Source organism: Peromyscus eremicus, chromosome 1 (assembly GCF_949786415.1).
Source record: "Peromyscus eremicus chromosome 1, PerEre_H2_v1, whole genome shotgun sequence".
Lineage (NCBI taxonomy): Eukaryota > Metazoa > Chordata > Mammalia > Rodentia > Cricetidae > Peromyscus > Peromyscus eremicus.
In genome coordinates, this window is record NC_081416.1 from 181,178,598 (window position 1) to 181,206,295 (window position 27,698).

The following is a 27,698-nucleotide window of genomic DNA, read 5'->3' on the forward strand; positions in this document are numbered from 1 at the left end:
TTTGATTTCAATTTATCATTTTCTGACTTCCATGTACACACTGGGATTAGTAGAAAATTCCTTGGGAATCTGGGAATTGGGAGTGGTCAATTTTTGTTTGAAGATCATCTGATCAAATTTTAAGTATGCCACCTCCTGCACTTCTTGTCTTTCAGAGTCCTAGGAAGAGGTAAACATCAAGTGATATTGTTTTCACACAATCTTGCAGAAAATAAAGGAATATTAGACTGTATGGAAGAGAGCAGACTTGGGAGAACCTACCTGTCTGTTCAGTGTTGCTCTCACTTCAGACTCTTGGTCCATGATGGCTGCATTTTTAGGTGACAGATGTAATTAAACTCACATAATAAGCACTGCATTTTCATTTCAAATCCAATGTACTAGTGAAATGTATGTTAAAATACAAGGTTCCTTACTTTCCCCAAAGCAGAGTTATGTGTTCTGCCTCTCTTTATTCACAGATACCCCACCCATGCTGTACCTTAATAATTTCCTCTTCAGCATTATCTCTCTCTTCCTCTATCCCTCTTTCCCCCATCTCTCTTGTAAAACATTGTCCTAGATATCAGTGTATGCAATTGATGTGAAAATGCTGAATTTTCATTCAGAAATTTCTCAGTGTTCTGAGAGTTGAGGGAAAGAGCCAAGGCTTTTGTTCCTATCTAGAAAATCCTGCCTCAGTTCTCTTGTCTTGGTGAAAGTATCCTTTGGTAAACAAAGAACACATACCTGTATTTCTCTGGTCTTGGTTTCTCACACTACTCAGAGGACATTCACTAGCTTGTTCCTGAGACTTTCTTTTTATGCCAGAACAACAATAACAGCGGAGGATGATGATGAGGACAACAAGGATCATGGTCACTGACAGCCCAATCAGAGTATTCAGGTTCCTGTGGTTATCTGGAGGAAGATGTGAACCCAATAAGAGGTACATCTTGGGGTTCCAATTTGATAGATTTCTTAATTTTTATTTATTGATGGATAATTACTATAATGTTTCTATGGGACAGGAGTCTTGATGGAGAACCTACTCCTGTTATTTTGCTAAATGGACACAGTATTATACTGACTCATAATGACTTATCATTAGACCCATATATTCATGCATTTCTCAACTCTTAGTACAGAAACTTGTATTTATGGTAGATGGTAATTATATAGATAGCCACTACTGGACAAGTTGCATAGAATAAGAGATTTTATAATTCTTGTCCATAAATGAGACCATTATATCTTCTCCATGATCTTCAGGGATCATTGTGAAAGAGACGGAAGAAGAAATTTCAAAAAGAGTCTATGGATAACTACAGGGAAAGTGTCTCTGGACACAGTAGGGCAGACGCATAGATGAACTCCACAAGAGGATGTTGCTGCATGCCCAAGACCAGTGCAAGCTCAAGGTAGAGAAAATGCCAGCATAGACAGTGGAGGTGAACATGAAGTCCTACCCCTGTCAAGGTACTGTAGACAATTGATAACTATTCAGAAGAGAGTCGATGTTAAGAGTGTTGTTACTAGTAAATTGACTATGGCCCAGGAGAAGACCACAATCCAGGAATATATTTGCATTATGACATTGGCAGAAAACTGTAGGACCCTATGTGTAAATCATGTGTTCAGTTTCTCCATCTGAGATTGACATCAGTGCTCAGTTAAGCTGCTTTGCAACTTCTACTTCTACATCACCTTGAAGTAGACATTTAATTCTCTTGTAGGGAAAAGGTGAAGTCAAGGCTATTCTGTCAGAAGTAGTATTTTTATATAAAATCTTCTATTCTGCTTGCTTGATTCCTTTTGCAGGCCTGATCACCCCCTCTCCATGAGGAACAGAGCTAGAAGGAGCACTTCATTGATCCTGAGAAGGGAATAAAACTTACTCTGTTTTTCACTCGCAGAATGCCTCAGATACAAAAATTAGAGACAGATAGTCCTTATATTTCTCATACTGTTCCTAAACAACTTCTAATGTTGCAGGGTTCAAGAATCAGAGAGAAGAGATGACAATGTTAAGACTAATGAGCCAGGATGGAGCTGAGACAAAAAATGAGCCAAGGAGATTTTGGTCCCTAAGTTTCCACAGTAGAGAAGAGGTACCAATTACTCACTAGTTGTGGAATCTGATTCTATACAGGAAGTGTACTTTATTGAGGAGTTTACCAGAGAAATGGACAGGAGAGGGAGACAGTTCATCAAGAGCCTGTCTGCCTTCCTCTATGGAATGTCTTTTATTTTTTAAAATTTGGACAGTGACCAGCACCCACAAAACCACTTAATGTTGAACCTTTAGAGTCATAGGGTGACATTACGTGGTTTTCCTCTAGGTGTAGACTCTCTCTTTGGATTGCAAGTTGTTATGATGCAAGAGGAATGCTGTGGTGAGATCTGTGTGAGTGAGATTTCAGGAGGGCTGCTCCATCTCTGCTCTTCTCAAACTGATTTGAACCTCATCCGTAGTGAGTCTGTCCTGACCTGTTTCAATATCTGCCTGGACACACAGATCTCCCAGTGTGGGTGCAGTCATATAAGGAGTGTTTGGGAGGCTACCTGTCTATCATTTTGCAATCAGATACCATGTCTCAAGTTCCATGTCTTTTATAAAAGGTTTTCAACTGAAATATAAGTATATTCCTTTCTTCCTCTCTTTCCCATCTCTAGCCTCTTCCATCTACCCTTCCACCAAGCCTTTACATATCCCCACAGCACTCTTAAGTTGATAGCTTCTTTTTTTCTGATAATTATTGGTATATGTATGTCTACAGATATGCATATTTACATATATATAGGTGTGTCAGATATATACATACACATATACACATATATACATATTTGTGTACATATATATACATATATACATATAGGTATATAAATGTCTTACACACACATATACATATATGACACTAGCATGTACAGCAATCCTGCACCGTAGTTCCCCATGATACTTTCTCTCTATTATCAGTTGGATGGTTCCCAGACATGGTTTTAGTATTTCATTAGTCACAAGACATGGGATCTATATGAGGCTTTCTTACCTGATTCAGGAAGGTACCATGGGTCACTTGCAGATGACCACACTAGGGAAGAGTTCCCGAAAGAGCCATAGCATCTATAGTTGCCTTTCTGGATTACAGGACCAAGAAGAAATTTGGCCTGGAATGTCCCACTGTGGCTCTGCACTGCAGGCAGCCCATGCCCCTGAGGCACCCCTTCCCTGGACAGATGGAATATGTCAAACTGAAGGTCAGACACACAGGACAAGTTCATGTTCTCTCCTGACATCACCACAGGGCCCACCATTGCTGACAGAGAAGGTTTCTTGTATAAACCTGGAAGAAAAGAGCCAGAGACACTTATAGAGTTTCTTACTAGTGTTTATTCACTGTCCAGTGTTTCCTCTCCCTGATTCCATTTCTGTGATCTTCCTGCCTCTCTCCATCTCCCTCTCTCAATTTCTCCACTTCTCTCTTTCTCTCCTTCTCTCTCTTCCATTCTATGTTATCATATTTAGTCTATGACTTCACTTCTTACTCAAATATTTTAAGACAGTTTTTGCTTTTTTACATTTTCTACCTCTATTTTCATTGGTTCATTCCATCTGTGCTTTAATATATGTTTTATAACATAATAAATTTTATATAGCAATTGACATCATTATGAAATATTCATGTGCATTCAATATACATAATACATATTTTATACTTTTTAAAAATATTTCTTAGTTTTTGAAATTGAAATACATTTGCATCATTTCATGTGTTTAAATTGTTTTTAAAAATTGCTGTTACATATATTTATATATGTAGAATATTGATCATATTAATGCTATTATTCTCAGTTGTTCCTCAACTTCCACTAATTAATCTCCCTTCAAAGTACAGAATAACCCATAAACATCTATATTTCTCTTGAACAGTGGCCATGGTGATCTTTCCTCTCTTGTTCCTCTCAGTGTGTGTACTGCTCAAGTGTGATCTATTGTCTGCCTCTCAAGCATTTGGTTTAGAATATGTTTTTGGGTTCTATGTCTATAAGAATTCTACCAAAAAAAGTCAGATATATCATGTGTCTGACAAGCTCTGTCTTGAAATATTTAATATCTACTATAATTTTTCCATCTCTATTTTCAAAGTTTCCATTCAGAATTGACTCTGTCTTTTTCTAGTTTTTCTCTTAGCACACATTCCATGTTTACTAATGCCCAGCAAATCCTGAGTTCCACCTGTGTGAAGGCGTAAGAATTTATTAAGAACCAGCCCAACTAAGTATTTTGACTCAGGTCATACATATTATATGTCTGGTTCTCTTGGTAGACTTCTTGTAAAGGTAGAAGTCAAAAATTTTCTGAATGTTAATAGAAAGACTTCATTCTCTCTGGTTCATATCATGCTCACCCAATCGCCATTTTCTGTTTATCTCTACTTATGACTCCTTTGCACCTCCCTGTATCTGTATCTGTATCTGTGCTTTATGTTATAACCAATGGTCTGTTCTTAGGTATTTCTTTTCATTCTCTATGTCAGTAAAACACTCACCAACGTTGGCTTCATGTAAATTTCCCACACTCATTTTCCTTGTGACCTCCCACAGTTTTTAGTGTATAGAATATTTTTCTGTATCACAAAGAGAATGATGAGCAGGCAACACCCTCTTACCTGTGATCTTTATGTCAACGGGGTCACTGGATTCAGACCACTCATATGGTGAGTGATTGTAAGAACCATAGCACGTGTAAGTCCCAGCATGGTCAGGTGTCACAGGACCTATTTTGAAGTTAGCCTGGGACCTCCCAAGATGATTTTCAGCAGAAAGCTGGAGAAAGTCCTTGATTGTTCCTTTTTCGTGTGAAGTCAAAGTGAAAGATTCAAACATAATCTTTGAATGACACTCCAGTGTCACCTTCTCTCCTAAATTCACCAGGGGAGTTTGTAAGGCCAAAAGAAAAGGCTTCCTGTAGATTCCTAAGAATAAAGAAATTGTATGAACCTGATCAAAATCTCTGTGTCCTTGAAGACTTACGATTCTACCTCATTTGGTCTGTTCTTCCTATGAGTGCTCCGGTGCACTTGTTCTTGTCTATTTCATTCTGGACACAGACTCCTCCATCTTTGTGTCCATTTCCCACTTCTTTGATCCTAGAATTAGCACAATATTTTCCCACTGGCTTGTTGTGAGAATGTGTCTTTTGAACCCTTCTTCCATAGACACTATTGTCTTTTTCTAAGATTGGAGAGTGTAGGAAACATGGCAATGTTCATACTAGGGTGCTTTATGTGTCCTTTTTATGCTACTTTGGATAAGGTATAATCCTTGGTAGGATAAAGGAATTAGTATTGACCATAGTTACTAGGGAAACATTTCAGCCCTCTCCATGGTTCAAACTTCTGTAAGGCATTCCTGATCCAGAATTAGAAGCATTGTTTCCTTCCAACATGTTGATGAATTAGCATCCTGACTTTACTGGTCTCAGAGCATCTCTTCCATGCTTCTAAATTTGCCCTTGACATGAGTTTCTATATTATTTTCCAAATGCTAACATAACAAATTACCATAAATTTGATTCTTAGTATAATACAAGTGTGGAGATCAGAATTCTGAAAAGCTCAAATGGCAAAAATCAAGTATCTTCAGGGATAGTAACTATTGAAATCCCTAGGAAAGTGTCCATTTTTTTGCCTTCCAGCTTCTAGTGCCTCATGCATCCCTTGGCACTTGGACCCTTCCCTCATGTTCAGAGCTGGCAATAGGGTGTCTCCCTCATGATGATTTGTTTTGCCCACAACTGGATTTTTCCCTATTTTGTTATATCAACCCTTGTAGTGCTATAGACCTGGGAGAATTCATGATATTCTCACATCCTGATGTCAACTTGTTAAGATTTGAGTTCCATCTTAAAGCCCAAATTTTGCTTGACTTGTTTAACACACAGGAAGCCTTAGGGACTAGAAAAATGCATGTCCTTGTGTATCATATTATGCCCAGAAAATTACATATTTCTCTATGTTGAATATTCTTCTATAAATCCAAGCTTCTGACTAATGCTTTTTCAGATAATTACAGAGTTGAGAGATTTTGGGGGATTAAAAGATACTACAAATGTCATCTCTGACCTGAAATTATGATCTTCAGAGGGTCACTGTATGCTGAAGTTTCATTAGGGGATTGATAATTAAAACCATAGCATCTGTATGTTCCTGCATATGCTGGTGTCACAGGGCCCAAGACAAATTTCCCTGTGAATGATCTTCCATGGATCTGAGGGATAAGATTACCATGTTCTTTGTATAACTTGAGTGTGTAATAATCACTATGATAGTCACATTGAAACTCCACATGATGTCCCTGAGGAACAATATGGCTTGGCCAGGCAGAGAGTAAAGGCTTGTCTTGATCACCTGCAAAGAGATGCACACAGTAAAAATTTAATGATTGTCTTTTATCCCTGAGAGCTGAGCTTCCAATTTTCACTTCTGTTGGGATCTTCTGTAGAACAATTTTCTCTGAATTGAAACATCTCTGTTTTAATGTGAGAGGTTGAGAGGCTCAGGATAATCAGAAAGTAAACAAACTTCCTATGCCCTAGCAGGCTGAAGCATCCAAGATTCACCAGTGACCCTTTCCACCTCTATAGAAAAAGTAAGCTACTTGGCCAGCTGAGCTCTATAATGAGATTTCTAAGACCTGTTGAGTTGCCTGCAAGTTGTGTACAGAGCTCCAGGGTTTTGGCTTTCATGATAAGCACCTATATAGAGTTGTGCTTTTAGTACAGGTTTGAGTCACCCCTTGAGATACCCCTAAACTACACTGTTATTAATAACATCAGTAAACCCATAGAGTCACCAAGTTGTGCTTTGATGCAATCTTTGTTTTGTCTGTCAGGGGTTTCATTTATGAGCTGAGTAGATTTTTATGTGTTGTATTTCTGCAAAGAAAGTTTCAGACTTAATAGGGTCATTTTGAAGTGTTGGCTACAAAAGATTGTGGTGGCTTGAATAGCTATGGTCCCCATAGACTCATCTGTTTGAATGCACGGTACATAGGAAATGCCACTAATAGGAGGCATGGCCTCATTGGAGTAGGTGTGGCCTTGTTGGAGGAAGTGTGTCACTCCGGAGGTAGGCTTTGAGGTCTCCCATGCTCAGTCTTTTACCAGTGTGAAATAGTCTCCTTCTTCTGCCAGTGGATCAAGATGAAGAACTCTCTTCTCCTTCTCCAATATCATGTCTGCCTGCACACTGCCAGGTTTCCTACCATGATGATAATGGACTAAAGCTTGGAACTGTAAGTCAGCCCCAATCCAATGTTTTCCTTTATTAGAATGGCCATGGTCATGGTGTCTCTTCACAGCAACAGAAGCTTTAAGTCAAAGACTGTAAGTGTGCTCCAACTACCACATATATATTATATATCTTTCATGCTAAGATCCAAGCTTGGAATTTTGAATATTGAATAAAGAAGTAATTTTCATCATGAATATTGTAATCTAAGAATAAATTACAACAGAAGTGTAGAAGGAAAGGTTAATGTGAGTGAGATGATAGATCAGAATTGATTCAACCAAGGTAGCAGAAAAGAAATGCTCTTGATTCACCAATCTAGAAATATAACAATATTCAGATGAGAAGTACATCGTGAATATTCCAAAACTCATGGACAATGGAGAGATCGCCCCCAGGACCACAGAATTGAGAATATTTATAACAAGTCAGGGGGAATGAGCCTTTTGAAGTACTTTTCTCCTTATGTACTTTCATAAAGATTTTCATTTACAGAGGTTATACAGGCTCATGTTTCTGTACTAAGGGTGATTAGTTAGAGGCCAACATATAGTTTCTCCATCATTTCATGGTTCCTTGTATGTGAAGCATTTGGAGTACAACATAACACAACAACATGTTTACTTGCATTTAGAATGGATTTGGACTCATGATGGCCAGCGCATGAATGTTGGTCATTGATATGTATCTACCTGGTTGATATTCCTGTGGAATGAGACAATAGCTAGTCTCTGTAGTGAAGACCAGGTAGACTCCAAGCTATACTTCCAGTCAGCCATGGTAGACATCTTGCAACACTGACCAGCCAGGAGCCATCATAGACCCTGTCCAGAAACTGTCCCTGATTGCAGAGTGTTTTCAGGGCTCTTAAAGAATTAACAATTATTGGTCATTAATATTTTCCAATATCAATAGACTCAATTCCCAAATAAAAACACCCAGACTATCAGAATGGTATAAAAACAGGACCCATCCTTCTGTTGTATACAAGAAACACCCTTAACATCAAAGATAAACATTACCTAATCACCTCATAGTAAAGCAGTGGAAGAAGAATTTCTAAGCAAATAGATACAAGGAGCAAGCTGGTTTAGCCATTCTAATATCTAACAAAATAGACTTCTGTTGTGGTTTGAAAGGCAATGGCCTCAGAGGGAGTGGGACTATTAGGAGGAATGGCCTTGTTGAGGTAGATGTCTTGTAGGAAAAAGTGAGTTGCTGTAGAGGTAGGTCTCAGAGCAAGTCTCAACATATACAAGAAAATTGAAATTACCCCTGTATCATATCAGACCACTACAGATTGAAGCTGAAATTATAGGAAACAGAAACAAAAGACAGCCTACAAAATCATGGAGACTTAAGAACCCTCTACTGAATGAAAATGGATCAAGACAGAAATAAGAAAGTAAAGGCTTTATAGAATTCAATGAAAATGAATGTACAACATACACAAACTTATGGGACACAATGAGATCAATGCTAAGAGAAAAAAGTTCATAACACTAACTGTCTACATAAATAAATTGAAGAGATCTCATATTAGGAACTTAACAGCACACCTGAAAGATCTAGAACAGAACAAAACAAACACATCAAAAACAGTAGGAAATAATCTAACTGAGGGCTGAAACCAATAAAGGAGAAACAAAGAGAACAATATAAAGAATCCATAAAACCAAGAGTTGGTTCTTTGAGAAAATCAACAGCATGGACACTGCCTTATCCAAACTAACTAAAAGGCAGAGAGAGAATATCGAAATTAACAAAATCAGAAATGAAAGTGGGACATAACAACAGACACCGAATATACTAAAAGCATCATCAGGGCATACTTTAAGAACCTCTAATACAAAATTGAAAAATCTAAATGAAATGGACAATTTCCTCAATAGCTACCACTTTCCAAAGTAGGATCAAGATCAGATAAGAAATTTAAATAGACCTATAAGCCCCAAGGAAACAGAAGCTGTCAATAAAATTTTCTAGAAGATAAAAGTATAGGGCCAATAGATTCTAGTTAAGAATTCTTCCAGATTTAAGGAGAGCTAATGCCAATATTCCTTAAATTATTCCTAGAAACAGAAGTAACAATGCCTCATTTAATGAGTCCACAGTCACACTAATACTGAAACCACATAAAGATTCATAAAAATACAATTACAGACCAATTTCCCTCATGAACATTGATGCAAATTATTCAATTAAATAGTCTCAACATTCATTCAAGAACACATCAAAAAGATCATTCACCATGATAATCTAGGATCCATCACAGAGATTTAGGGCTGTTTCAACATATGAAAATTTGTCAATGTAATCTATTGCATACAATCTGAAAAGAAAAAAATCCATATAATTTCCTCATTAGATACTGAAAAAGCCTTTGAAAAAAATTTAACATAGCTTTATGGTAAAGGAGTATTAGGGATACAAGGAATGTACTTAAATATAACAAAAGCAATATACAGAAAGCCTATAGTCAACATCAAATTAAAAGGAGTGAAACTCTAAACAATTACAATAAAATCAGGAAAAACACAAGGCTGTCCACTTTCTCTGTATGTATGCAATTTAGTACTTCAAATTCTAGCTCCAGCAATAACAGAACTGAATGAAATCCAGTAGATACAAATTAAAAAGAAGAAGTCAAAGTATCATCATTTGCAGATGAAATTATAGTATACAAAAACAATCCGAAAATATTCTACCAGGGAACTCCTATAGCCAAAAGATACCTTCAGCTAAGTGGCAAAATACAAGATTATCTAAAAACAATCAGTAGCCCTTATATATACAAATGACAAACAGGCTAAGAAAGAAATTAGAGATACAACAACCTTCACAATAGTCACAAATAATATAAAATGGCTTTGGAATAACTTTAACCAAGCAAATGAAAGACTTGTATGTCAATAACTACAAGTTTTTAAAGAAGGAAACTGAAATCAATATCAGAAGATGGAAACATCTCCCATACTCAGAAATCAGTAAAACCAACATAGTAAATATGGCCATGGTACAAAAAGCAATCTATAAATTCCATAAAATCTCCTTCAAAATACAACACAATTCTTCATATACCTTGAAAGAACAATACTCAACTTCATGTGGAAAAAAACCCCAGGAAAGCTAAAACAATATTGAAAAATAAACAGACTTCCAGAAGTATCACCATCCTTGATTTCAAGCTGTATGGCAGAGCTATAGTAATAAAATCCATAATGTATTGATTTTAAAACAGAGAGATTGATTAATCGAACTGAATTGAAGACCCAAATGTCAATCTGCAAGGCTAGATTTTTGAGAAAGAAGACAGAAATATACAAGGGAAAAAAAGAAATCATCTTCAACAAATGGTGGTGGTCTAACTGGATTACTACATGTAAAATAATGCAAATAGATGCATATCTATCATCCTTCACAAAACTAAAGTCCAAATGGATCAAAGATCTCAACATCAGACCAGATACATCAACAGATGGGAGCATATGCAGCAATCCACAGCCAAACATTAGGCAGTGCTCCAGGAAGCCCAAGGAAGAGAGGGGAAGGATTATAGGAGCCAGAATGGTCAAGGGCATCCATCATCAGAACATGACCCAAGGGTTCATCTAAGTTGGACTCATGGCCTTCAGTTACAGAGACTGAAGAGACTGTCAGGGAACCTGTATGGGTCTAAGATAGCTCCTCTGCATATATGTTATGGTTGTGTAGCTTGGTGTTCTTCTGGGACTCTGAGAAGTGGGTGTTGTTTGTTATGACTCTTGAACCTACATGTGGACCTTTGTTCCTCCTACTGGGTTGTCTTGTCCAGCTTTGGCATGAGAGTATGCATCTACTCTATTGTCACTTGTTATCCTGTGCTCAGTTGACACCATTGGGAGGCCTGTTCTTTTCTGAAGGGAAAGAAAGGAGGAGTTGATCTTGGGAAAAAGGGAAGGGGGAGCTGGGAGGAGAGGATGTTGCAGAAATGGTGGTCAGGACATGATATATGAGAGAAGAATAAAAAACAATCCCTGTCATTTATTACCAAAAAAACACCCACATGAATAAAGCTTTGGAGCTATGAACCACAGACAAAAGAGAAAATATGTCATTTGTTTTTGTCGATCTGTATTGCTTTGACCAGTATAATACTTCCTAGCTCCATCTATGTCCTTACTAATTTTCAATGTTATTTATTATTGAATAGTATTCCACAGTGTACATGTAATACATTTTCACTATCCATTTATCAGCTGAAGAACATTCAGGTTATTCCCTTGTCCTAACTACTAAGAATAGAGGAGCAAAGAACATGATGGAACAAGCATCCATGGTATAGGATGTCAGGTTCTTTGGGTACATGCCAAGGGGTGGAAATGATGAATATATAGTACTCATGTAAGAAAGTCTCAAAAATATTAAATTTACAGAGAAAAACATATTTTATTAAAGAAAAGGGATGTGATCTAACTATGAAAAAAATCTCTAGGTTGCAAATGTTATGAATTTTTTAAAGGAATCATCAAACAACATAAGAACTTTGAAAACCACCCCCACAAAGAATACACCTACTGAATTGGAAAATTTTATGGACCAGCTTGATGTATATGTAGGTAATGGCTATTGCTGCCGAGCCTGATTCTGAAAACCATTACTGGGACCCAAATGGGGAGAGGAGAAAACTGATCCCAGTAGATTTTCCTCTGACCTCCACACTTGTGAAATAGTATGTACACACACACACACACACACACACACACACACACACACACACACACTCATCAAATGAATATAAACTTTAAAAAGTTAAGAGAGCATTTCAATAGTATACTTCATGATAAAATAGGAGAATGAGTGAGCTTAGATTGGGCACTTTATAATCTGAGAGGTAAATACAGAAATTGAATAAAAATACAATTAAAAAAGTGACCAGATATTTTAACACTATCCAAATCCCAAATTACAAGTCATACAAATTCAAGAAAGTATAAAGGAATGTTGAGGTTTACTTGCGAGGATAGTGGTGGTGCCTAGAATGAGTTTATGGAGCTGTTTGAAAACTATTAAAAGTATTATATGAAATTCTCAAAGAATTTGTAAAATATTTACAAAAAGACATAAAAAGTAGCTAATAAAATAAGCAGAAAAAACTATACAACATTTTTGAAACATAAAAAAAAAGAATAAGGTCAGGTCCAAGACGGGCAAATGACATGAAACAAATTCAAACCAAATAATCAAGATCACAGAACGTATAATTATCATAAGGGATTCTGATATCAGAATGACAAAAGAAGCGAAGAACATATGAGGCATTTCCAGTACAGCTAATGGCAGTCTTCTGAGCAAATATCTACAGGACACAAGAGACCAGGATGACCAGATAGTGGAAAAAGAAAAACACTGCCTACAAATGTCAGCAACAGTGTTGTTCAGAAATGAAGCATATAAAGATTTTTCTCAGAAATACAGTATCAGATAAAGTTCATCACAATAAGCTCAGGAAATGCTGTGGTGTTTTTGAAGCTGAAAGAAAAGGCTGATAATGAGTTACATGAAAATATCGTCATGTAGAAAAAGTAAAATTAGCTAACTAAAGCAAAACAAAATTAGATGTTATAATAGTGTGGTGATGGTACAGAAATTATCTCTGTAGCACAGATGTTTAAAGACAAAATAATCTCATAATAATTTGTCCAGTGACATATATATCTAAAAAAGTCATAAATCATAACATTAAAATCTCAATACATGTGGGGGTGATCAGGTGGGGAGTATGGCAGTGTGGAAGATACATTTTTAAAAAAATGATTATCCAGCAGGTGCTGTGGACCAAACTTTTAATTGCAGCACTTGAGAGGCAGAGGCAAGTGAGTTCATCCATCTGAGTTCATGGATGTCCTGGTCTACAAAGTAAATTCTAGGATAGCCAAGGTAATGCAGAAAAAAACCAAAAAATAAAGTTTCATCCAATCAAAATTGATGCCTGACCCAGCCAAGGGCAGTGTCTGGGACAATCTGGGAAAGAACTGACTGATAGGCAGGTTTCCAGGGTCTTAATTTTGAAATTCAAAACTCTCACCAACAAGTCACTCACAGAAGCCACCAGCCAACACCCTGTGATGCCTGCTCTCCTGTTAGGATGAAACCTATCTATTTATATGATATATAGTATCTCAAGGTTTTAAGGATGGACTCACCTGCTTGTGCCAATGTCCTCAGTACTAGGAAGAGGCCTGGGGAAAAAAATTCATGATGAATGATCTTTATTTTTCCAGTAGCCTAGCCATCTGACATCCCTGTCTTGTTGGGCATCTATACATTAGAATCAGAGCTTACTTAGTTAAGATGAACTCACGCATTAATATAAAACATGGAAGCCAGTGTTTCTGCTGTAGGCAGATTCAGCCTCCCAGGATGATATTTCCACCCTGTTATTCCACACTATCTATTCCCAGCAGGACTCACCAGTACAGATCAGGTTTAGGAGCACAGACAGCATGGTGCTGCTTTGGCTGACAAGAGGCAGAACCAGAATAAAACATATTGGGTGTTGTAAGAGGCAGGAGGTGTCTACCTGACCACAGCATGGAAAGCTTAACAACAGAAACATCCGCCCTCACCGCCAGGTTCATTATTTTTTGTTTGACCGGCTGTCTCTGTAGCCCTTGTTATACTGGAATGCAGTTTATATACCAGGCTGCCTTTGAATTCAAATCCTCACTAACATCTGCCTCCCAAGTGCTTGGATTAAAGGTTTGTGTTCTCATACCAGGCTAAAAAAATTCTCCTCTTTTACCATTGTCTTTGTGGACCATAGCTTTTTAGAAAATTTTCACACTTTAGCCTTTCAGCAACAACATTTACCATGACTGCAATTGGGTTGCATCTTGAACCCACTCTCTTTATTCAAAATCATCCAATTTGATTATTGTACTCAAACTTTTGATGTGTTCTTTTGCTTTTTAAATCCAAGACTCAGTGTTTCCACTGGTGTTCTATGCAACATGCCCAATAATTACTCATGTTATAAGAGCAATCAGTCAAAATGATTATGATGTCATTAATCCAGTGTCAGGCTATAGTTATTCATTTTCTTAATTAATCATGTAGTTATTTAAAATAATAAAATTCTACTTCTTTTAAAGAATCAGTCAAACAAAGCAAGTATGTTTCTGCTTTATTTGAAATTTTTGAAGAAATATCAAAAGGTAGAGAATCTCTTATGCTCGTGTATCAGTAAGAATAGCATAATAAAATGGCATTCTACCAAAGTAATATATAGAATCCCATCTATGCAATCCCATCAAAATTCCATCACAATGCTACACAGATCTTAAGAAGACAGTTTCACCTTTAATGAAAACATACACACAAAATAACAAGATAGCTAAACTCCTATGAACAATAAAAGAACTACTAGAGGTCTCATTCCCAATTTCAAGTTATACTGTAGAGATATATTAATAAACACACTGCTGTATTGGTACAAAGACAGACAAGTTCATCAATGAAATCAAAATGAAAACACAGCAGAATTCCAGACATTTATGTATATCTGATCTTTGCTAAAGAAATCTGAAACATTCATTGGAAAAAAGACAATGTCTTCAACAAATAGTTTTGATCAAACTGGATGACTTCAGATAGAAGAATGCATATAACATCATATTTACCAATTTGCAACAAAACTCAAAACAAGTATGATCCCTAATTGCATTCTAAGTATCTAAATATTTTTATTGTAGAGACATATAAATGTAGCTCTCACATCAGAAGAAAAAAAAAACCTTTGAATAGATCAAACAAACACCAAAACAAAACAAAAACAAAAACTGGAACAGATGATTATATTGTGTCCAGGACTAGCTGATCTGTTACAACAGAACCCCTGCATCTAAGGCTCAGGCAACACCATGCAAGGGAAAGAAAGAATGTAATAACCAGAGGAAGAAGATGTTTGCTATGAGATTGCATCTGCTAGAAATGTAGTAAGCCTTAAAATTATGTAAATATAAATGACATTATACACATTAATCTGGTTTTATTTATAAAATTTATGTAGATATAAAAAGGTAATTAAGGTTGGACGTTGGTGGCACACATTTTTAATCCCAGCATTTGGAAGGTAGAGCCAAGGGGATCTCTGTGAGTTCGAGGCTAGCCTGGTTTACAGAGAGAGATCCAGGACAGGCACCAAAACTACACAAAGAAACCCTGTCTTGAAAAAATCCAAACAAGAGTAGTTAAAAATAAAGATGGTGTATATGAGAAGTTGAGAGGCATAAGGGAAGGAAAAATAGTTTAATTATACTTTATTTGAAAAAAAATACATTAATAAAAACTTGAAGTTTAGAAATGTAGATAAACATATAAGAAATAAAGCTTAAAATATAACAAAATATAGCAGATAATAAATATTATAAATGCATACTAACATCCCAGGATTTGTGCGGCAACTAGTCAGTCTCATTTCAAATGTTCCCAATTCTTTGCAGTGTTTTGCAGCTTCTTGGCCTCTGACAGAATCTTCTAGAAACACATCATAAATATATTGATGTTTCTTATCTCAGTTCATTATTGAGAGTATAATATGCCCTACTGAAATATATAACTATTGCTGTAGAGTCAGAAAAGAGCCTGCTAAAATAAAAAGTCTGAAAATATGCAAAACAACTTGTCAATTGTACCTATTAAACATTCTCAGAAATGTCTATGTCAACCACTCAACAATGAAGTGAAACAACACAACACGATAAATGTATATATGAGGATTTTTGTGAAGAATGTTAAGTATATGGGCTTGGAGCTATCACTCAGACGTTTTGGGAGTGGAAGGTGTAGATTGGAAGTTAGGGGATGGGAAAAGAGGAGGGAGGGGAAACTAAGGTCAGAATCTAAAATAAATGAAAAAAAATATTTATATAAAAAATTTTAAAAATGATCCTACTTCTGAAGACACCAAGAGCTTGAGTCACAGGTCATAGAGAATCCAAACTGGACTTGGGCCAGAAGATTCTTCCCCTTTTGCTAACCTCTACAGTTCCAGATGGTTCTATGCAGGATAATGAGGGAGAAATGTCATTGAGAGTTAAGCATGGACCCTATGGGCAACAATGCTGACAAGCCAGGCTAGATGAACCCATTGATTGGATAATAGAAGGTCTGTTATGAGAGTGCCTTCATTCATTTTCTATTGCTGTGATAAATGTCATGACCAAAAACAAGTCAGAAGAGGAAAGGGTTTATTTAGTTTACATGTCAGGTCACGATACATCAGTGAGGAAAATCAGGGCAAGAATTCCATTAGGACAAGAACTCTAGCAAAGCAGAAAGTTGAAACAGAAACTATAGAGGAATGATGCTTATTGGCTTGCTCCCTCTGCCTACTGCTCAGTCAGCATTTGTATACAACCCAGGCCCACCTGCTTAGGGGTAGCACTGCCCATAGTGGGCAGGGTCCTCCTACATCAATCAACCAAGAAAAATGACCCCAAAGATGTGCCCACAAGCCAATCAGATTGAGGCAATCCCCCAATGAGGATCCCTCAGATAATTGAACTGACTTCAGTTGACAGCAGAAGCTAACTAGCAGAAAGGGTAACTAACAACTTTTGGATTGGACTTGATGCCTATTCCCCAAGAGGGAGTTTACATCTAGTACTGTAGACTCAGCCAAAAGTCATAGTGGGTATGCTAGTTTAAATGTAAATTGGCCCCCATGAGCTCATAGGGAGTGGCACTACTAAGAAGTGTGGCCTTGTTGGAGGAAGCACCACTGTGAGGGTGGGCTTTGAGGTCACTTTGTTCAAGCTATGCTCAGGATGACACAGTTGCTTCCTGTTGCCTGTGGCTCAAAAGGTAGAATACTCTCAGCTCTTTCTCCAGCACCGTGTCTGCCTGTATGCTGCCATGTCTGGCTATGATGATAATGGACTAAACCATTGAACTGTAAGCCACCCAATTAAATGTTTTCCTTTATAAGAGTTGCCTTGGTCATGATGTCTCTTCATAGCAATAGAAACCCTAACTATGACAATGGGCCAGTGAGATGGCTCAATGGGTATAAACCTGACAACCTGCGTTTGAGCCCTGGAACCCACATGATGGAAGAAGAGAATTGATTCCTATAAGTTATTGTCTGACCCCCACATTCACACCTCAGCATATGTGTGCCCTGCTCCACCATAAATGAAAAAATCTTTACAAAAGAGTGTGTTCTGCGTTTGCAGAGGACCCGACTTCAGTACCCAATGCCCACAGCAGCAGACTCACAACTACCTGGGAATCCAATCAATGCTGTCTTCTGGCACCAGAACTCACATGTACACATTCACACATATTTTAATGGGTGTGTGTTATCATACAAGGCTAAAAGAAATTCCCACTTTTACCATTGCCTTGAAGGCCATAGTTTAGTTTGTGTATCAGGGTAACTGTGCCCTCAGAAAATTTCCTTTGTTTATATTTTGTGGTTGATATATTGTGCACCCCAATAAACTTATCTGGGGGTCAGAGAACAGAACAGCCACTATATTACTCGTAGAGGTTAGGCAGTGGTAGCACATGCCTTTAATCCTAACATTCTGGAGGTAGAGATCAATCTGGATTTCTGTGAGTTTAACGCCACACTGAAGAACAGAGGCAGGCATGGTGGCATACACCTTTAATCTCAGCACTTGAGATCTCATGTCTTACTTGGGAAAAACACATGCCTTTAATCCCAGGAAGTGATGGCAGGAAGCAGACGGATATATAAGGGGTGAAAATTAGGAGCTAGAGGCTTTTTAAGCTTTTAGGCATTTAGCAGCAGTTCAGCTGAGATCCATTTGGATGAAGACTCAGAGGCCTCCAGTTTGAGGAAACAGAATTGGCTGAGAAGTTGGCAAGGTGAGGTTCGCTGTAGCTTGTTCTGTTTCTCTGATCTTTCAGAATTTACCCCAGTATCTGGCTCTGGGTTTGTTTTTATTAATAAGGTCTTTTAAGATTTGTCTTACAATACTTTGGAACAACTTGAGGAATATTGGCATCAACTCTTTGAAATTCTGGTAGAATTCTGTGTTAAATCCGTCCTTTTTTGGCTATGATGATGTTTTAATGATGACTTTGACTTCACTAGGGATTATAGTTCTGTTTAAACTACTTACCTAAACTTCATTTAACCTTTATCCTTTATAAGTGGCGTGTATCAAGAAAATTATTCATTTCTTTTAGATTTTCCAGTTTGGTGTAGTACAGGTTCTTAAAGTATGTCCTTATGCATCTTTTGATTTACCTATGTTTTTATGTCCTAGTGTTTTTATATCCTAGTGTTCATGTTTTATTTCTCTATTTGGGTATTCTTTCTCTGTATTTTTGCTAATTTGGATAAATGTTTTAGTTAATTTAGATAGGGTTTGTCAATTGTATTGATTTTCTTGAGAATAAACTTGTTTTATTGATTATTCATATTTATTTTGTTTCTATTGTATTAAATTGAACCATGAGTTTGACTATTTCTTGCCCTCTACTCCTTCTGGATGTTATTTCTTTTTTGTTGTTGTTGCTCTAGAGCTTTCTGGTGTGATGTTCAGTTCCTTGTATTATAGCTCTACAATATTTTTGTTTATGTACATAATGCTCTGAACATCTTCAGTGTGTCACCTAAGTTTGGGTATGTCAATTATGTGTATTAATGTCATCCATAATCATGTTTGTATCTATCTTTGTAGCACCCATTATCTCTCTATCATTTACCAGTATTATCTATCATGTATCTATGCATTTATGTATGTATCTATTATCTGTATGTCATACATATATAGGTATTAACTATCGATCATCTTTAATCTATCCTCTTCATCCTATCAATCAAGTGATCTGTCAGTCAATCATTTATGTATTTGTGATTTATTAATCTATCTTTCAAGCATTTGTTTTCATACATCTTTCTTCTACTCATCATCTGTTTACCTCTGCTTGTCATTCTGTCTGCTTGTCATTTTTAAAAATAGCTCTAACTAGCATATGTCTGTCTGTATATTCACAACACATTTTTCTTTTCAAAGTAAGCACAGTCTTGAGGGTCTCCATTCAGTTTTCAGTCCCTCAGTCTCTCCTTTCCAGAATTTTCATTCATTGTGAAACCCAGACAGTATGTCATGGGTTGAATAGACACAGCCAATCTCCACAGCTCCTGACACAGTGACAGTCATTAGCAGAATGCTAAGGAGATTAGATTATCCTTGGCCTTCATGAAAATGAGCCAGTCTTCCTGTTCAGAGACAGTCTAGCTTTTGTGGGAGCCCAGTCTTCCTTGGTAACCTACTTTCATTAAGGACTCACTGAGACACAGGAAGGTGGTGTCCTGTGGGGCCAGATGCTGATATTGCCTCAGCACAGTTAGCTTCCTGTCTGTGTGCACTCAAAACAGCAGGTACTTGTGAGACCATAGGACACACAGAATGTGTGAGGTCTCAGTTTTTGACCATGCATTTCTATATTTATTACTTCAAATGCAAAATAAACAGTTCCTTTTTGAAATACTTAGTTGATCTTGTGTGGACTCTTAGAAGAAACACAGAATCCTTCTGTTTATATTTCCAACATGGAAGGAGGGTTTTCTAAAAATTTCTAGTGGTGCTCAAATTCCTGTCTCTCTTTTCACCTTAAATTTCTTTTTTTTTCCAGGCAGCCTTTATTGCACACATAATGAGATAATCATGTGGTTTTTGTTTTTGTTTATATGGTAGAATACATTTATTGATTTACATATATTGAAGCATCCCTGCATCTCTTGTATGGGGCCTATATGATCATAGTGAATGATTCCTTTGAAGTGTTCTTGGATTCAGTTTGCAAATGTTTTATTTAGTAATTTGCACCCTATTTTTATAAGGGAAATTGGTCTATGATTTTCTTTCTTTGTTGGGTTTTTATTTAGTTTGACTGTCAGAGTAACTGTGATCTCAGAAAATGTATTTCACAATATTCCCTCTTTTTCTATTTTGTGGAAAAACATGTGGAATGTTGGTATTAAAACTTCTTTGAAATTATCATAGAATTCTGTTCTAAATCCATCTGGTCTTGAGCTTTTTCTTTTTAGTTTGGTTTGGTCCTATTTCACCGGGGGTTACAGATCTGTTTAAATTGCTTGTTAACATTTATTTAGCATTTGTAAGTTGTATGTCTCAAGAAAATTATCCATTTCTTTTAGATTTTCCAATTTGGTCTAGTACAGATTTTTAAACTATGTCCTTATGATTCTCTGGATTTACTCAGTTGTTATGTCCATGTGTTTATTTCTAATTTCTTAATTTGGATATTGTCTGTGTGCTTTAGTTAATTTGGATAACGGTTTTTCAATCTCAATGAATAAGCTTATTTTATTGATTCTTCAAATTTATTTTTCTATTGCATTAAATTCAACCATGAATTTGCTTATTTCTTGCCCTCTACTCCTTTTAAGTGTGATTTCTTCTTTTTGTTCTAGAGCTTACATGTGTGTTGATATATAGTGTAACAAAATTAACTAATTTTTATCACTATACTAAAATCCATGCCAATATCTGAGATTAGTAGTTGTCTTTTTACCCTTTATTCTTGTATTCTCCTAAATTATAACAAACATCCATAACCCACCAAATAACCAAAAATCACCAACATCCTTCAACTCTTGGGAATGTGGGCATAGTTTTCTTCATACTGCTTACTGTTCTTTGTGGGTAAAGGCATCCCCAGGGGACCCTTTGAAAATTTTGAGACAATGACTGTGTCCTGGGAAGACCAGCAGTAACTTTTGTTGATAGACATCATCTGTCAAGTGTCAGGAAGTCTCCCTTGATCAAATCTGATCCATATTAACCTGGAACAAATCCACAGCCTCTTGTTTTTTGTGGAAACAGAAGCAAAACCACTTCTCCAAAGCAATGTGTCTTTTAAGTTCCATTTTACAAATGTATTTTGTGACTTCGGTTTGAAAGTTAAGGCATTCTTAAAATGTCTAGGATGGTGTACGACATCGGCCCCTCTATCAATACCATATCTCAGCCACTGTTGTTTGCTTGTCAACATTCAAGAAATTAAAAATCAACATAATAACATACAGGATTCAGACTCCCTGTTCATTTCCCATCTCTACATCCCTTATTCTTTTTCATATTACTTTACTTCTCTCTTTCAAGACTTGACTTTATTTCTAAACTATTTATTCCTTTCTGGAACTGTCCATACCTTTTTTTATTTCTTTCTTAAGCCTACACACATTATAATACACATTGGCACATGTTTAGAGGTTTTTCTATCTGGACCTTTTTGTTACTGTGTATCTTTTAGCCATTTTTACCTGCATGAGCAAAATCTAAATTTGCCCTGCAGCATGTGACATGGCTTGGAGACACCTTTGTGTACTGCAGTGGGAATCTGCCATGCTGTATGTCAAGCTGACATGCTACAAACCCAACATGCTATACCTCATGCCCACATGAACTGGCATCTCTGTATCATGGCCTACATGAGAGACACAGCTAGGAATCTGTTTTTTACTCTGATTATGTGTACTAGAACCCCTATTTAAAGCTTTCTCAGGTTCTATATTGAAATTCTTGCAGAACATTTGGGCACCAAATGCAGATGGTAGATGAAAGTTTCTGTCTCATCTGGTCCCACAGCCATTCAGTCCCAAATAAACACACAGAGGCTTATATTAATTGCAAACTCTTTGGTTTTATGGCTCAGGCTACTTGCTATCTAGCTCTTACATCTTAAATTAACCCATTTCTATTTATTTATGTATTGCCACATGGCTTAGTAGCATTACCTATGTTCTATTACATCTTGCTCCTCCAGCAGTACTCAGTGTCTCTCCTCTGACTCCACCTTCTTTTCTCTCTGCTTAGATTCCCTGCCTGACTATATTCTGCCTTGCCACAGGCCATAGAAGCTTCTTTATTAACTAATGGTAGCAACACATATTCAGAGCATACAGAAAGATTATCACACAGCACAGGTGTGCTTTTAAGTTCCTTGTATTACATCTCTACAATATTTTTATTTAGGTACTTAGTGCTATGACTAGCTGCAGTGTGTCCCATAAGTTTGGATGTCTATTATGTATATTACTGTCATCTATATCACATTGTATCTATTTCTCTATCATCTATTATCTATTACCGTCTATTTATCTATCTATCTATCTATCTATCTATCTATCTATCTATCTATCTATCTATCAATCTATCTATCTCTATCTCTATCTCTATATATCTATCACCTATGTGTCTATCACCTCATCTATCACCATATCTTAGAAAATATTTTTATTGGAGGGAAGTCTACATTGAAATATTAAAGAAACATGTATATGCTCCTGCTGAGAAATTACCTTCACAAACAGCATCTAGAGTACACAGAACAGAATATGTTGAGGCCTCATATTAAGAGTGGGCTTCTGGAAGGATATCAGCAGGACTGGTAGAAAATCAAGTTAGGGTTATTGGGTGTGAATATGATCAAAACACATATACATATAAGAAAATGTCATGAAACTCATTATTTTATATACCATCGTTATATATTACTAATATATACTAATAAAAAAGTGAGGCTTTTATTTATATGGAGTTGTGAGAGCCTCAACATAGTTACATCTTCAAGTAAGTTTAGAATTTACAGTTAGCCAGGTTGTAGAGGTCCACATGTGTGAAATGAAACAGAGAACCATTGATGAAGCAGTAGAGTTTAATTTCTGTTGAGTTGGTAGTGAGGACCATCACCTTTGTAAGTAAAGGAAAGCCATTTGAGAACCATATTAGAATAATGAAGGAAAACCTCAAAGTTAGAGACCTCTGTATTAAGATTCCAGCAATTGTTTCAATGCATCCATTACTTCTGCCAGAGAAATGTCTAACTTCTCCACCAAAGACTTCCTCAGTTCTTTTATTTTTTGGGAACTCATTGGGTACAGATGATCTGTGGTGTCAGCTTATCATTTCATGACTTCCGTGTAAACATTGCTATCTGTGGAGAATTCCCTGAACAAATGGGAATGTGTATGATCAATTTTTGTTTGATGATCCTCTGATCAAATTCTGTGTATGTCACCTTCTGCATTTCTTCACTTGCTGAGTCTTCTAAAGATGTGCATTTTAACTGATGTTGTATTCACCTATCCTTACCAATTGTGAAGGAATATGGACTTTATGGAAGAGGATGGGGTCAGGAAGACCTAACTGTTCAGTGTTCTTTTCACTCAGACTCTTGGTCCACGGTAGCTGCATTTTTTAGGGAACAAAAGTAATTAAAGCACCTTAGAAAGCACTTCTGGACTTTTATTTGAAATCCAATGTATTAGTGAGATATATGATAAAACAAGTTTCCTCAAAAACCACAAAGTAGAGCCAGATGTTCGGCCTCTCTATGTTCAAAGCCCCATCCCATCCATGGTCCACCTTAGTAATTCTCTCTTCAGCTTTCTCTCTTTCTCTCTCCTCTCTCTAATAAAACCTTCTCCTTGTTATTAGTGTATCTTTTGCAATATGAAGATGCAGAGTCTGAGAGCGTGGAGAAGATCAGGGGCTCTTGTGTTCTTTCTAAAAAGCTGAGTTTCAGTGGTCCTGTCTTGGGCCAAATATCCTTTTGCAAATGAAGAATACATGCCTTTATGCCTATGTCTTAAATCCACACACTACTCAGATGTCTTTCTTTTTGGCAGAGGACCAAGAATGAAGGAGGATGATGAGGAAGCAAACATGGTCATTAAAAGTCTATCCAGAATATGCAGGTTCCTGTGGCTATCTGGAGAATGATATGAACCCACTAAAAGGTCAATCTTAGGATCCACATTTTGATGCATTGCCTTATGTTCATTGAGTTGAGGATAATTAATACAATATTTCTTTAAGGCAATAATCTTGATAGAGAACCTTCTACTATTGTTCTGCTTAATGTACATAGTTTTAAACTGACTTCTAGTGAAGCCATTATTGTCAGTTCCTGCATCAATACATTTCTCAGCTCTCACTAGAAAAGCTTATATATTTGAGAGATGGTGATTAATACATATACCCACAACTCATTAAGGTGCAGAGAAGTAGAATCCATAGAATTCTTGGCCCTAAATGAGATGTTTGTATCACATCTCCTCTAAATGCTCAGTGACCATTGTGGAAGAGATGGCAGAAAGAGGCTGTGGCTAAATTCAAGGAATTTTGGACACAGCAGGTAAGTTGCATATATGAACTTAACAGTTGTGACTGCATCACCAAGACATGTACAACCTAAAACTTGACAATATCCCAGCATGAAGAGGGGAAGTGTACACTAAATTCCACCCCAGCTAAGGAGGTGTAGACAGTTTACAGCTATTAGGAGAGGGCGTGTCAGTTTTTGGAGTGTAGCCACAAGTGTGGTGACCATATTCCACTGGAACGCCTCACATCCATAGGCGTCACACATGGTACTTTATGGATTAAAAAGAGGACACGTAGTTGGGTAGGTAGGTCCAGGCATTGGGGCAGGGGATGAATGTTATCAAAGCACATTTCTTATAATCAATAACTAACAAAAATAAAATGAAAATATAATAAGAATCTAGATGACTTTGCCATCTGTATTTTCTCACATGTAATTATTAGAATAAATATAAGATGTGCGATATATTCAGTGAATGGAGGTAAGGAGAATCTTTTCAGATTTTTCCAGATTTTTCTCTGTTACTGGCTGCACTAGAAAATGCCTTATGCTTTAGCTAGATACTTCTATGGCTTCAGAGTATAAGATACAGGATGGGAAGCCCTTCATATACAAGGAGGCACTGTGATGCAAGAAGGTACTGATGCAACTTCATTGTCATTCTGGAGGGTTCCTTATGTAGCAGTCTTTATTGGACCACCAGCCCCCAAATAATGACATGGAGACTTACAAATTATTTACAAATGCTCAGCCTTAGCTTATACTTGTCCCCTTAGGCAGTTTAACTTAATTTAACCTGTTTCTCATCATTTATGTTTTACCTCAAGCCTTTTTAACTTTCTTTCATTCTTTGTGTTGTACTTTCCTGCTTCCTCCATGCCTGGCTCTTTGGCAGTTGGCAAACTGGCCCCTGACTAGTTGGGCCTTCTATAGCTGGTCCCTGGCTGGCTGGCTGGCTCGCATTTTCTCTCTGCTCACCATCCCCATCTATCCTTCCTCTGACTAGCTATTAGGCATTCATATTTTTATTAGACCAATCAGGTACCTTAGGCAGGCAAGATGAAACAGCAACACATCTTTTCATAGTTAAACAAATGCTGCACAAAAAAGCAACACATCTTTACATACTTAAACAAATATTCTATTCAACAACGTCCTTAAACTTGGCAAATGGGAAGACCATGAATCCTTAATTTTCAGCTCTAAATGCTTACTTGTAAATAAGTCTTATTTCATGTAATTTGTACACGAGGGCTTCCCCTTATAAGCTTTATGCCAGTGGCAGAAAACACCAAGACATGAGATTGAATGTATTAACCTGAGATTGATACCGATGCTCAGTTAACCTGCTTTGAAATTTCTACAACACATTTGAGCAAAACAAATTCTCCCTAAGGGAAGAAGTGAAGAACAGAGGAACAGAGCTAGAATGACCACTTCAATGTTCCTTGGAAGGGGGTCAATTTACTGTCCTGTTTACTTGTAGGAGGTCTTAGGTAAAGAAATGAAAGATGCATGGTCTCTAAATGTTTCATGGTACCCCTAAACAACTTCTGATGTTGAAGAGTTTGAGAATCATAGAGGGGAATTACAGGGCTAAAACTATAGAGCCATGAGGAAGTTAAGCCAACAGATGAACCCAAGATTATTTGGCACACATGTTTCTATAATACAGAAGAGGAATCATTTGCTCCAGCCACTCATAGGTATCCCTCCTCCAAGATTTCCCATATTCTCCCTACTGTTAGGTTCATAGCCTTCTTTTATTTGATTATTATTGTTATATGTATGTCTCTGTGTGTGCATAAACACATACACACACACACACACACACACATATATATATGACTTGCTGAGTCCATTTTTGTATATATGTATATATATAATGTGTGTGTGTATTATTATGTATATTGTTATATGTGTATACATATATATGTAACAATCATAAAGAAAAAACTGCTATCAACTCATATATAAAAATAGATATGGATTATATTATATTTACATTTATAATATATTTATATTTTCTATTCTGTGTTGTACAAGCAATAATGATAATTCTCCCACTCCCAACAGTCATTATTCTCCTTAGATCTTTATGATACTTTCACTCCACCATAAGTAGGATGGTTCTCAGACATATCCTTAGGATTTCATTAGTCACAAGGCATGAGATACATGTAAAGCTTTCTTATGTTTAGCAATAAGGTACAATAGATTACCTGGTGATGACCACACTTGGAAAGAGTTACTGAAGTAGCCATAGCATCTATAGTTCCCTTTCTGCATAACAGGACTGAGAAGGAATTTGGCCTGGAGTGTCCCACTGTGGCTCTGCACTGTAGGCAGCCCATGTCCCTGAGACATCCCTTCCCTGGCGAGATGGAACATGTCAAACTGATGGTCAGAGATGCAGGACAAGGTCACATTCTCTCCTGACATCACCACAGGGCCCATCAGGGCTGACAGAGAAGGTTTCTTGTATAAACCTGGAAGAAAAGAGGCAGAGACAGTTAGAGGGGCAGCTCCTTCCCAGTGTTCATTCACTCATCAGTGTTCCCTCCCCCTGCTTACAGTTCTGTGATCTCTCTCTCTCTTTCTTCCCCTTTCTAACTCCTTCTCTATCTTTTCATCTCTCCTCCTCTCTCTCTTCCTTTTTCTCTGTCTCCCTCTCCCACTTTCATTATACATTATCTTACTGGGTCTCTGACTTTACTCCTATACCCATATATTTTATCCCATTTTTTTTGCGTTTTCACATTGGTTCATTCAATTTCCCTGTTTTAAAATACATTTTCATTAACATATTAATTTTATATAGCAATTGACTTCATTGTGAAATGTTCATATGTTTAAATAATGTACGTTTATATTTGTTTTAGATTTTTTTTAATTTTTGAAATTAAAATATAATAACATAATCTCATGGTCTATTTTTCTTTAATTGTTACATATGCATGCACATATACATATATATGTGAGCTTGAATGTATTTACCCTATTATTTTCCTTTTGTTCCCCAACTTTCACTGATTCTATTATTTTTATTAGTCTTCTTGTACTTTCATTAATTTTTTCCACTTTAAGCCAATGTTTCTAATTAGAGTTACCTATTATTTTATCTTTATCAGCATACAATGTAATGAACTTCATTAAGGCATCTTCATACTGTTCCTCTCTTCACACTTTACTTCTTTGTACCACCTTCTGCTGGTCCTTCCACTCCACTTCATCTCCTCTTCCATGTCTTACATTTTCTTCCTCTTTCTCCAT

General features: G+C 36.8%; 1 protein-coding gene across 1 annotated transcript; it reads right to left on the reverse strand.

Annotated features, from left to right (window-relative positions):
• Positions 1 to 15: 15 nt before the first annotated feature.
• LOC131902731 (killer cell immunoglobulin-like receptor 3DL1) lies at positions 16 to 27,698 on the reverse strand. The gene is made up of 7 exons (XM_059253727.1): positions 27,617 to 27,698; positions 26,648 to 26,914; positions 4,650 to 4,955; positions 3,030 to 3,323; positions 730 to 900; positions 262 to 308; positions 16 to 159 (listed from the first exon to the last, which is right to left on the reverse strand). Exons 1-7 carry the CDS (start codon positions 27,696 to 27,698, stop codon positions 16 to 18), a joined length of 1,311 nt encoding a protein of 436 aa, XP_059109710.1.